General features: G+C 54.3%; 1 protein-coding gene across 2 annotated transcripts in view; it reads left to right on the top strand.

The window, feature by feature from the left end:
• Nucleotides 1–12,156, top strand: part of NEK6 (NIMA related kinase 6) — a gene marked incomplete at its 5' end in the record, with an annotated part of 37,136 nt that extends 24,980 nt beyond the window's left edge. The window contains 3 exons of one of the 2 annotated variants that reach the window (XM_079706195.1): nt 5,632–5,726; nt 8,876–8,989; nt 12,020–12,156. In XM_079706195.1, the coding sequence (XP_079562321.1) occupies nt 5,632–5,726; nt 8,876–8,989; nt 12,020–12,130 (320 nt within the window). In that variant the 3' untranslated portion in view covers nt 12,131–12,156. Of the gene's footprint in view, nt 1–5,598; nt 5,727–8,875; nt 8,990–12,019 lie in introns of both variants that reach the window. The other variant, XM_079706196.1, reaches the window with a different exon arrangement.
• Nucleotides 12,157–12,368: the final 212 nt, after the last annotated feature.

Below are 12,368 nucleotides of genomic sequence, written 5' to 3'. Positions count from 1 at the left end.
TGGAAAACACAGGGTCCTGCGTAGAATCGCAGAATCGTGCTACCTGACTCACATCTGTTAGAGGTGTTCCATGTGGGAACTAAAAATAGGCAGATATAATAATCTGGAATCAAGTCAACGCTGATAAAAGTGCAATGTTTTTTCAACATCGCTGCTTCTCCAGAGGGCCAAGTGTAGCCTGGCATGGGGTCAGCTGGTAATTAATTTAAGGAGAACTTGATAACAAGTGGTGGCACAGGTGAGCCTGTAGGGGTGTGCGTGTGTGTGTGTTGCTGCCCAGAGAGCCAGCGTTGGGAGGAGTGGGGAGAGTTTGGAGAGGCCTCGAATGCCAGGCTGAGGACCCGGCTTTTCTCTCTTGAGGGATGGAGGAGCCAGTCGGCTTTAGGGACGGGGACATGGCCCCTGCCTTGGGGTGTAGGACGGGTGGGAATGGGCAGGACAGCAGGGGGCTAAGCCACTAGTCGTCCAGGTGAGGCCGAGCTGCTAGGGCAGCGGCCAGAGGGCCAGATGGGAGGGGAGCCCCCTCAGGATGTGAGGCCTGATTGGCGTTGGGGGCAGCGGCGAGGGAGTTTCATGGGCCGGGGTCTCGCGCAGCACAGAGGAGGAATCAGGTCCTCACCTGCGCCTTCGTTCTGCCCTCCTGGCCACCCCCAGCCCTCCTTTCCTCGGTCCACCTCCCTCACCCCCACCTCCACCCCCTCGGGGTCTGTGGTAGCAGCAGAGCCTCCCCAGAGCCCTTCTGCCTGCATGTCTGTGTGCCAGGAGGTTGAACTATCCCCATTTTCCAGAGAGGGAGACCGAGGCTCTGAAGTGTGGCAGAGAGGACCCCGAGGACCATGAGTTCACCCCGTGTTCCACCGGTGGGGAGACGAGGCTGAGACAGCGGTTCAGTTCTCTGCTCACCAGTGGTTGCAGTGGGTTCAGACCTGGCTGGGGTGCAACTCCTTTGCCGTCAGGATGGTACCCAGGCCTCCTGGCCCGCCCAGCGGATGCATGTCAGCACCCACACCCCGTTTCCCAGCCATTTTCAAAACCACCATTCGGGGAAGAAGCGCAGCCCACAGAGGCAGCCTCTCCTTCCTGTGAAATCTTTGCCTTTTTCATATCTAATGAACATGTTTCAAACACCGTGAGCATTTCAAAACACGGCAGAGTTTGTTTTGACAGGAGTGGCGCATCTTGGGAAGCGGGGCCCTTTAATCAGCCTCTGCTTTGAGGTCCCAAGTTCTCCTCTGATATCTGCCCGGTTTGAAATCTGGGAGTTCCAGGTGAAGACTCGGGGAAGGTCAGGGTTTGTTAGGCTCCTCTTTCATATGCAGAGCTCCATCCCCGGAGGGGAGGCTGGGGGCGGGGCTGGGAGCCTGCAGGTCTGACGGGGGAGATGCTGGAAGGGGATTTGAGACCCTGGCTGTGTTCGCTCTGCGTCTGAGCTCTGCGTCTGAGCATCTCCGTGGGACTGTGCTGCTGCTTTGCCGGCTGGAAGGGCCCACGGGGGCACCCCCCACCCCACCCCCGGGCAGGACAGGGAGCCGGGCCTTCAGGGCCACTGTCTGTGGAGGCTCCATCCCGTGCCAGCTTCTGCCTCTCTCCCCCAGAATCACCGCTCCCCCGGGGTTCAGGGTCACATCCTCCAGGGCCTGCTGCAAGCCTGGAACTTCTTTGAAGTCTCTCATTTTTCTCTTTAAAACTCATGCAGGTTGTGCATTATCCTTTATAATGTTTGAGCACTTCCTGTTGGTATAAAAATCGGGTTTTACAGGCTTATTCCCAGGGAAAGCTGGCAAAACAGGACGAGGTGCTGTGTTCGCCCCCTGCAGCTTTGTATGCCTCTAGCACAAGTTGAGAACCCCTCTGATGAGGCAGAGCACAGACCAAGGGGGAGCAGGATGCCCCCAGGCTTTTACCCCAAGCAGGGCTGAGGCAGGGATCTGGAGGCCCAGCAGAGGGACAGGGGAACAAACCAAATGTCCAGACCTCACCAAGCAGCTAGCTCTCTGTGGCCAGGGGAGGGGGCAGTTTAACTTGACCTTGAGGAACTCACCAGGAGGCAGAGGCACAGAGCCGGGGTTGGAGCAGGGGGGACAGCTGCTCAGAGACTTCATTTTCGGATGGGCCTGGCCAAGGCAGCCCTAAACCAAAGCCTGGCCACTCATCTAGAATGAGCAGAGGATAAGACTGAGGGTGGTGAGAGGTGTCAGGGCCAGCCCACACTCCCAGCCTGGCCAGGTCGGGGGCAGGGGCTGGCCAGGGGTCTTAAGGATGTGGTGCAGCCAGACAGACGGTGGGCACTGCTGTCCCTCACTGAGGACGGGGCCTCTGACCTCCGCCCCTCCTCCGCTGTCTCTGCACCCCATCAGCCCCCTGCGGTTGTTCTCTGCAGGAGACTGTTCTCACCTCGTAGGCACGTCCCCCCACAGCACCCTGAGTGCTAGAAACACTTATAGTTTGGTCTGAGGTTCCCGCTGTTAAGTGAGAACTGTTTGGATTTCATCCTGGGGTTTGGCTGTGACAAGCCATCCATTTCACACTTGCCCGTTCATTTTCATTTTGCTCCCTTGTGGCTGAAATATACAAGGGGTTGCTACTGGAAGTCGCAGTTTGCTTATAGAATGCCACATGGGTTCATGTGGCGACTGACAGCTCTTTCTGCTGAATAGCAATTAGCCCCCTGATTTCAGCCATAAAGTATGCATATAGGATGACACAGTTCGCAAAACATGTTTTTAAGTGATGTCTGCTCTCCTGGGATTATTGCCATCAAAGGATGCTTGGTACCCTGCTAAAGCACTAATCAGGTAGTCCCTCTTGGGCAGACATCAGTTCAGTAAATAGTGTGTTAGACCACAAGAAAAAAAGTGTTAACTCTGATACATACTATCTAATAACATGCAGATGGGTTCATTGATTCAGTGAGTAGATGCTTAGAAGGTGCCTGCTATGACCCAGCCCTGGGCAGGGCACTGGGACGCTTTGGTAACAAGGTCCTGCCGCCAGCGTGCTCATGCCAGGAGCGTGGGTTTCCAACACTGTTCACAGCCTCTACAAGTCAGGCGTGATAGAATTTCTCACCCATCTCCAATGAGATGAGAAAAGCAAGAAGATGATAAAGTTTTCAAACAGCTAAACTTTTTCAATGTGAAGTACTGTCCTTGATCTTGAGATGGAGTCTCTATTTGGGTTGGCCAAAAAGTTCATTTGGGTTTTCTGTAAGATCTTATGGAAAAACCCAAACAAACTTATTGGCCAACCCAAATACTTGTTCTAGTGTTAAACTGAGTAGTAGTGACACGAAATGGTAGTTGGGATTTTGTGTTTTATTTAAACACCTTTACTTGGCAAACATAAGTTGCTCTGAAACATCTTTGGCCCATGACAGCCTGAAGTCTGGGCCCCTGGTTTGGGGCACCCGTCACTTTCCTAGTCTAGCTCATCAAAAGGCCTCTTCCCCGGGCTTCCCTGGTGGCGCAGTGGTTGGGAGTCCGCCTGCTGATGCAGGGGACGTGGGTTGGTGCCCCGGTCTGGGGGGATCCCATGTGCCGCGGAGCGGCTGGGCCCGTGGGCCATGGCCGCTGAGCCTGCGCGTCCGGAGCCTGTGTTCCGCAGCGGGAGAGTCCACAGCAGCGAGAGGCCCGCGTACCGCAAAAAAAAAAAAAAAAAAAAAAAAAAGCCCTCTTCCCCTCCCAGGGTCCCCTGTGTTCCCACATGTGGCGCTGGACATCCCTCCTTCCTAGGGTCATCAGCCCACATCTCAGGCTCAGCCTCCGCCACGCTGGACTCCAGCTCCCTTCACAGACTCTGGCCAAAACAGCAGCAGCCACTGTCACATTCACATGGTGACTCCAGGCCAGTGAAAATGTCCTCTGTGTAGCAACCTTTAAAATCTGGTCCTAAAGCCTCCAGAACAGTCATTCTCCAAATGGACTGATATCAGAATCTCAGGTTACAAATCTGTGGTTACAAATCCAGATTCCTCGGCCCCTCCTCGGCCATGCCAATTCAGCCCCTCTGCTGCAGCTTGCACGCCTCTGGTGATGGGGAGCTCACCACCTGTCAGGAAATCCTCCCATCTTTGCCCAGCTCCAGATATTCAAGTGTGACTCCTCTGCTTTTTAATTGAGACATGATATACATACAGTAAAGCTCTCTCAAGCCCTTTCCCGATCACTTCCCCCATAAAGTAATTTTTCCTGTTTTTGATAAAAATGAAATCAAATAGTGGGTGCTCTTTTGTGCCTGGCTACTTTCCCTCAACATTGTGTCTGTGCAGTTGATCCATTTTGTAGCACGTACCTGAGATTTGCTCTTGTTCGTTGCTGTTTAGTATTCCATTGTGTGAACAGACCACATTATCAGTTTGTATCTTCTACTGGTGATTACCATTTGTTTCCAGCTTCTGGCTATTACGAATAAAGCCACTCTGCACGTTTTTGATCATGTCTCTTGATGGACAGAGCGCTCATTTCTCTTGGGCGTGTACCTAGGAGTGGAATTGCTGGGTTGTAGTGTAGGCAGTGTTCAGCTGTAGTAGATGCTGTCAGATGGTTTTCCAAAGTGATCGTGCCATTTTATGGCCCCGTCAGCAATGCGTGAGGGTTCCAGTTGCTCCGCACGTCACCACCTTGGTTTATCTCAGTCTTTTTAACTTTAACCGTTCAGGTGGGTAGGTGGTAGGTAGTACCTCACTGTGCTATTAATTTGCATTGCCCTGATGAGTAATGAGAAACACAATATCGTTTCATGTGCTTATTGGCCATTTGGATATTCTCCTTCGTGAAATACCCCTTCAAGTCTTTTGCTAATTTGAGGGAGGGGGATGTTTGTCTTTTGTATATTGATTTATAGAAGTTTTAATATATATTCTGTATATGAGGCCATTGTTGGGTATATGTTTTGAGACGATTTTCTCCCACTCTGTGGCTTGCACTTTTAACTCTGAATGTTTTTTTGGTGAAGTTCCTAATTTTAATGAAGTCCAGTTAATCAATCTTTTCTTTAATGGTTAGTATCTTTTCTATTCTGGCTAAGAAATCTCAGGCAACCCCAAGTCTGGACCTGCTGATTGGTGCTAGCAGCCAAGGGTGGTGGCTAAGAGTTCAGTTTCTGGAGCCTGAAGATCTGTGTTTGAACCTCAGTCCTGCCACTTTTTGGAGCCTTGGTTTCCCCATCTGTAAAATGGGCTAACACACACACCATGGTTGGTCCACATTCACAGTGGTTGTTTTCACTGTTGAGAGCCTTATCTGGACTCTTCTGGGATTCAAACAGTCACCTTAGAGGATATTTTGGTCCGTTGCTTCCCAGAGCCTGGCCACTGTGTCCCACTCCCCCCGGGTAGTTGGCAGAAACACGTCTTGAGCCGCTCAGCCCCCAGACCGATTGTCAGGTCTGGGTGGGTCCCTATCTCCAGGGGCTTTTAGGGCCCTCCCAGCGTGGGAAGCTCCAGTCTGTCCCAGCCCTCTCATTTGACAGAGGAGGGGACAGGAAGAGAGAGCGAGGGGGCTGCCCAGGACCCTGGTGAGGCTGAGGCCAGGCCTCTCCCCAGGCCTCTCCCCAGCCCTCACCCTCCCCACCTCTCCCTCCTGTGCTGCCCCTGCACAGAGGATAAGCACCCATCCTTTTGCTGTGTTTCAGTGGGGACACCATACTACATGTCACCAGAGAGGATCCATGAGAACGGCTACAACTTCAAGTCTGACATCTGGTCTCTGGGCTGTTTGCTGTACGAGGTGAGTGTCTGGCCTGCAGCTCAGTGGCATTTGGTGGGGCATGCGTGGTGGGCACCCAGCTGGGGCAGGGCTGGTACCATCCGGGTCCTGTCCTTCACCCCACTCGGTCCAATGTCTCCCTGATTAGCAGTGTCAGGCTGGAAGAGGTTAGAGGGGTGGTCACTTGCAGGCTAGGTGCCACTCACCCTTGGGATGCTCGTATCTGGGAAGGGAGATGGACTAGAACCAGACAGAGAGTCCAGTGTCTGCTTGCTGATGGAAGGAGCACAGCCAGGGGGATCTGGTTGCCCCGGGTTCCCTGGTAACCAGGGTGATTCTGTTCACTATTTGGCTGGTGGAGAAAGAGATGCAGGGCCTCTGCTCAGAGCCCCTTTGAGGGGAAGGCCTGGTTGTGAGGATCCCCCAGCAACTTCAGTGGCCCCTCCAGGAGCTCCCAGCAGGGATGCCCAAGCTCGGCCTGTTGGAAGACCTGGCGCTTTATTTTCATTACCCGGCACACCCCGTGGAGGCGCTCAGCAGGCTGCCTGGGCTCTGCAGGATTTACTTATTTTTATATGGGAGCTCAGCTCTGAGCACAGAGCAGAAGGAATCAGGATCCTCAGTGGGGGGCCTTCTTACAGCAGCCTCAGCCTGAGGAGGCTGAGACCAGCAAGAAAGTGGGCCAGGGGACAGGTTCAGCTGTGCTTTGTATGGAATCCTGCTTTGGAATTCTGGCTTGAGCCAGAGAATGGTCTGGATTCCCCCTACCTCGTGGGGAAGCAGGGCTGCAGACTGCTTGGCAACTAGCCTCTGGGTTCAACCTTCACTCCCGGAAGAGCTCGGGAGATACTGGTGATGAGATGGATGTCCGAGGCCCTGACAGGGCCAGGGTCAAAGGCAGTCGCTGTCCACTCTTGAGTCAGAATCCCCTTCTCCTTCTGACATCTTAAATCACACACCAGTTTCCCTGAGCCCTCCCAGTGGGGGCAAGTCGCCACACACTCCCATTTCCCCGGCTATGTGTCATCCCAGTAACGCCAGGCAGGAAAAGTTCTGCGTTTGAGGAGCAGCGCTGAGAGCCACGGCTTTGGCAGCTCTAACGAGGCCCCAGACAGCAATTCCTCCTCTGCTTCAGCCAGTCAGAGGTGGGTGGTCGCCGGTAGAGGAGATCTCGCCGTCGGGGTAACCATTCTAATCCCAGTGTCTCAAGGAGCCCCAGAGGTTCCTTCACAGCCCAGTGCTCTGATCTGGGTGGAAGGCCCGCGGCCGGCAGCTGGAGGGCAGCAGGCAGGGACGCTGCTTCGGCTAGAATCTGCATTTATGGATGCAGAAGCCACTGGGAGCCAGGGAGGCAGAGAGGGCTCCTCTGGCATAGCTCGCTGCTGACCCTGTTCAGAGAGCTTTTCTGAAACAGTGTGGGGAAGGTGCCAGGAAGGATGGAGAGATTCTCTGAAGGGAACGGCAGATACGGGGCTCATGCCTTGATGTTCTGGGGCTCTTTTGGAGTCCCACACAGCAAGTTTTGTGCAAATCAGATCAGGCTGGCTTGTTGAAAGGATCACCCAGTCCCTCTCCCAGGTCAGACATGTGAAAAACCAGAGCCCGTGTTAGTGGGGCCGACATCCTTTCTACTCTGAACAGACACGCTTTCCAGGAAAATCCATCTTAATCCTCCTGCCGTGACTTGAAGGGCACTACGTCACCCCGAATGACTGCCCGGGAGCCTCAGCTGCTCTCTACTGTAGCAACAGATGTCCTTTTGAAACTGCCCAATTAACCCTTTGCACCCGAGGTTCTCATTTTAATTATTGGAAATACATCACCCAAGTGCTGCCATTTTGCATGCTAGATGGTAAAGCCAGTTCAGTCGGGCTGCCTGAGCCCACAGAGGGCAGAGCCTCTGCATACTCATCCTGCCCGGCCAAGTGCCAGGGCCACTCCCTGCAGCCTTCCTGCAGGGGTGGGTTTCACGGTCCAGGCGGGTTCCCAGCCCTCCTCAGAGGGGCCCAAGCCCCTGGTCAGGGGGAGGAGACACCCATGTGAAAGCAGTCAGTCAGGGCCCAGGTACCTGGCCCACAGGTGTTGCCCGGGGCAGACTCCTGACCTGGGTCAGAGGAAACCCCCAAGTCTCCAGGCCACACGGCCTCTCCCAAGGCCATCTGGAAGCCCAAGGACACTGCCTGGGCTCTGAAGAGCCCTGTGCTCTTCTGAAGGAGGCAAGCCCTGCTCTTGCTCTTGGGATCACCTCACCTGTCCACAGGGGTGAACAGAGCGTGGGGGCAGACCAGGAAACTAAAGCTGATGGGCTACCACGGGTTCCCCGAGCCCAGAGACAGGGTTCGCCCACCCACCTCCCGGAGCCTGAAGGGGAGTGAGGATTCCTCAGGTGTCCCACAGGCCCCGGCTGTGGAGTCTGTGCCGAGTGGCCCTGGCAGCCCGGCTCCTTGAAGGGAACCAGGGCCAAACGGACAGGCGGGCACAATTACCCAACGGCACTTCATTAGCAGGAGGTGTCGGGCCATCACTTGGAGGCAGGCAGCAGTGAGCGGGAGTGACAGGCAGCGCTTGAATCCCATTACGGAGTCATCAGCAGATGGGGCTGGCGGGCGCCGTGCTGGGCGGCCTCACGGGCAGCCCACGGCTCCTGTGTGCCCATTGAAGACACCCCCCCGTTGTGCTCTGAATGGTGGGGTGGGAAGTCCGGGTAGTTCCCTGACTGGGTGAGAACCCGTTGGGGCCTCCACGGTCCCCCAGCAGAGGGCCTGCTTTCGGGATGGAGCCAGATGATGTCCGCTCAGGTCGTGATGCCTCCTGTGCCAGCCAAGCCTCACCACAGCCCTGCAGGTGGAGCTGCGTCCATTTTACATGAGGCAACCAGAGGCCAGGCGTGCGCCTGCTCATGGCTGGCCCTCAGGACTCAGCTGCCCCTTCTTCACTGACTTTACAGTTTTGTCACTGAAACTTTTGTCCCGTTTAATTTGCTTATATAACAAGAATCGTGTAAAAACTGCCACTTTCTGTTGAACCCCAGCTTCCTCAGGACATGGGGGAGTCTTGCTGGACAGCCGCTGCGGTGAGGACCCGGAAGCACCACCCCCCCATCTGGAGCAGCCCCTTTTGCCCTGGACCTCAAGACTGAAAACTCCTCTCTCATCCCCCTCTCCTTGCAGATGGCAGCTCTTCAGAGCCCCTTCTATGGAGATAAGATGAACCTCTTCTCCCTCTGCCAGAAGATTGAGCAGTGTGACTACCCGCCTCTCCCTGGAGAACATTACTCTGAGAAGGTGAGTTTGCTGCCGCCAGGGCTGGGCCTGGTGAGCTCCAGGCGACCCGCAGGGCTTGAGGAGGGGCAGCTCCAAGATCCCAGGGCTGTGGGGCTGAGCTTGGGTTCACTTAACAGAGCCGAGAAGGAAGATTTTTGGGGAAGTGACTCAGAAGGGGAAACAAGCAGACTGATTTTACCGGAGGTCTCAGGGACCTCAGTGTGGGCCCCCCGACAGGGCTGCAGGCCACCCACTGGCAGGAACCAGCAGGAGCTGCCCCGTCAGCACCCTCCTGCCCGTTTGGCTCCCAACCCAGCGCTCGAGTGGGAGGCTCGCTGCTGCGGGGCCCGGAGACGGGCTCCTGGCATCCAGCAACAGGAGCCAGACGCAGGGGGTGGCAGGGCCTGGCCGGCCCCACACCACTGCTGGCGGCCACTCCGCTCCCATGACAGGGAACCAAAGCAAGCAGCCTGGTCTCCTTGTCACCACAGACCTAGGTCAGACCCCTTGGCCTTTTATTTTCAACATTTTACACTGAGAGCAGGACAGCCTGACAGGTCTGGCCATCAGGCTGTGACAGGTGAGGTTGTGGGAGAGCATCATCTGCCTCAGTTCCCTCAGCTTGAAAACAGGCCTAATATTTTGCCTTCACGGATAAAAAGTGAGGATGAGATGACAGGCTTACAGCACAGCGTGGTTAAGAGTGTAAACAGATGCATAGGTTTACACACTCCCCTCACTAGTCTTGGGCAAGTCACTGAACTCTCAGTTTCCTCATCTGTAAAATGGGATTAATCCTGGAATCTACCTCACTAGATTAAGGATTAAGGCAATGCATTTACAACCATCATCATCTGGCTGTAGCACAGGGCCTGGCTCAGAGTAAATGCTCAATGTGGGTTATTTTTTTTCAAGGTCAATGCTAGTGGCTGTGATCGGGAGTCTGAGTCCTCCATGGGCCCACCCTGCAGGACCACAGGCCACTGCCTCATAATAATAACAACTCATATTTATGATTTACTGTGTTGAATCCCCCCCTACCCCACCCCACTAATGCCATTTTACCAGGAAGGAAACTGAGATACAGACTGGTTAAGTAACTTGCCCAAGTCACATAACTTGCTCGTGGTGAAGGCAGGGTCTGACCCAGATGGCCTGCACCTAGCCACTGCGCTATCCTGTTTCTTGAGGGCACCTGCCCCTCCTCTATAGCCAGTCGTCCAGCCAGAGTGAGGAGCCGTCCATGCTGCTCACTTCACAATCCTGAAAGCTCTGGAAGGAGCAGCCCTTGCCCACCAGGGCCCTGGGTCTGGGCCGGCCAAGCTGTAGCAACCAGGTGCCCCAGTGTGCGCTAACCCTGTATCCTGGCAGGCCAGCTAGAAAGGTCATCAGCCACCCTTCTCCTGGCACCCTCTGCTCCCAGTGCCATGCCTGCGGCTCTGCGGACTCCCAGCAGCCAGAGTGAGGGTCAGGAGTGCACATTCCTATGGAGTTCTTATGAGTACCTTTGGAGGAAGTACTTACGCTCCGGAGTGGAAGTTGGCAGTTAAGGAAAAACTAGTTAGAGCTCTTCACCAAGTTAATAGTTGCATTTGGTTTTTCCTCCCCATCTTTTGTTTGAATTTGGAATTTTGTTTGTTGGAATTTGTTAGGAAGCTTGGAGCCATGCCACTTGGAGCAAATGACAACTTCTCTGTGCCTCAGTTTCCCCATCTATAAATGGGAACCATAACCTCTGCCTCATGGCTATGAAGCTGAAATGAATGAATCCACATAAAGCCCTCAGCCCTCCCAAGTCAGTCCTTCAGCGTCCAGAGCTCCTACTCCCCAGAGCACCTGGCTTTCACCGGTTATGTGCAACTTCTGGAGGTGCTAATTCTTAGCACTGGAGCTCCTTGGCACACCTCACTTTTGAAGTTATATGTCCTCTTAGAAATGGAAATAAGACACTTTCTCTTCTGAACTTTTCAAACATGCACTTATTGCCAACTGTGTGGTTTACAAATGAGCAATTTCGGTCAGAGACTTTACCTTAATGTGGTTTTCTTGGGCAATTTAACCTGTCAGAGGCCAACCACAGCTACCTTCCCCTGAATACTGTAAGGTTCTGAAGAGTATGGTCTCATCGTGGGCAACCTCAGACTCCAGGAGTGTCCAAGCCGGCTGCAGGCGCAGCTGCATCTGCCCAGGGGCTTCCCGGTGTTTATAAAGCAGTGAAATCCCCAGAAAGGCAGCAGGCAGTTTGGAGTGTCTCCTGGGGGAGGAACCCCAGGCCCCTCAGCCTACAACACCTCAGGAGTGAAACAGGGAGTGTGCACCGTAGCCCGGGCCTCCGCATGACCCAGACTTGCTGACCATGGCCGCAGAGTCCCCATGAGCCCCCTTAGTCAGGATCTCCCCTCTCCCTGCTGCGGCCCTGGCCAGCCCCTCCAGCAGCAGGTATTTAAATGAAAAAATTGCAGTGAGCCCAGTGATGCAAGTTAAGATGTAGGCTTTTTAAGGTCATTATTTTAATTACCATTAAAATAATTGGCACTCTGACTATCAGAAGAATGGAGGTGATCAGAGGAGCAAGGTGCCCCTCCCCCACCCCAAGGCAGGAGCAGCCTTCAGTGTCTGTATAATTAAAAGCTCCGTCTTTCATGAGCACAATGAAGAGGCCAGGGGGTAGGCAGACTGCAGCTCTGCTGCATGTTAATACATTTATTATGATCAATAAGCCCTTGCCTTGAGTTTTGTCCTCTGGTTTGGGCATCTGCATGACTGACAGCAGACACACACACTGTACACAGATTTAGCCAGCAGTGTATGTAGGCAGCTGAAAGTTCAAAATTATTTGGAGGTACCGCTCGGGGTCTCCAAGCATGGCCTCTGGGGCCAGACAGGCCTGGTGCTGGTCCTGCTCTCCCCAGGTGACTGTGACTACTCGCCCACCACTCACCTGTCTTGAGCGCCATTCCTCATCTTCTAGTTGCCCTGAGGGTTCATGAGTTAATGCAGAGCCTCCACAAGGCTGCTTACGAACAATACGTATCATTCTCTCCCTTGCAGTTACGAGAATTGGTCAGTATGTGCATCCACCCCGACCCCAACCAGAGACCCGACATCAGCTACGTGCACCAGGTTGCCAAACAGATGCACGTGTGGACTTCGAGCACCTGAGCGTGGATGCAGCGCGCCTTCTCAGAAGCCACACCGCTCTGCCTTACCTGAGTCTTCTCTCCAAAGTGGCCACCTGGTAGCCGAGACCAACTAAGACAAGAGGGTTCATTCAGCAGGTTCCCCAAAGAGGGGCCGGGCTTTACAGCAGATGCTGAATACAGGGCTGCTGGGGGGGAGGGGCACTGGTCACGTGTTACTGGTGGTCAAATTTGAAAGTCCTTTCTTTAAACTGTTGTGA

This window comes from Hyperoodon ampullatus (genome assembly GCF_949752795.1).
Source record: "Hyperoodon ampullatus genome assembly, chromosome: 6".
NCBI classification, from domain to species: Eukaryota; Metazoa; Chordata; class Mammalia; order Artiodactyla; family Ziphiidae; genus Hyperoodon; species Hyperoodon ampullatus.
The sequence above is the reverse complement of the archived record's forward strand: the minus strand, read 5'-3'. Positions and strand labels throughout refer to the sequence as shown.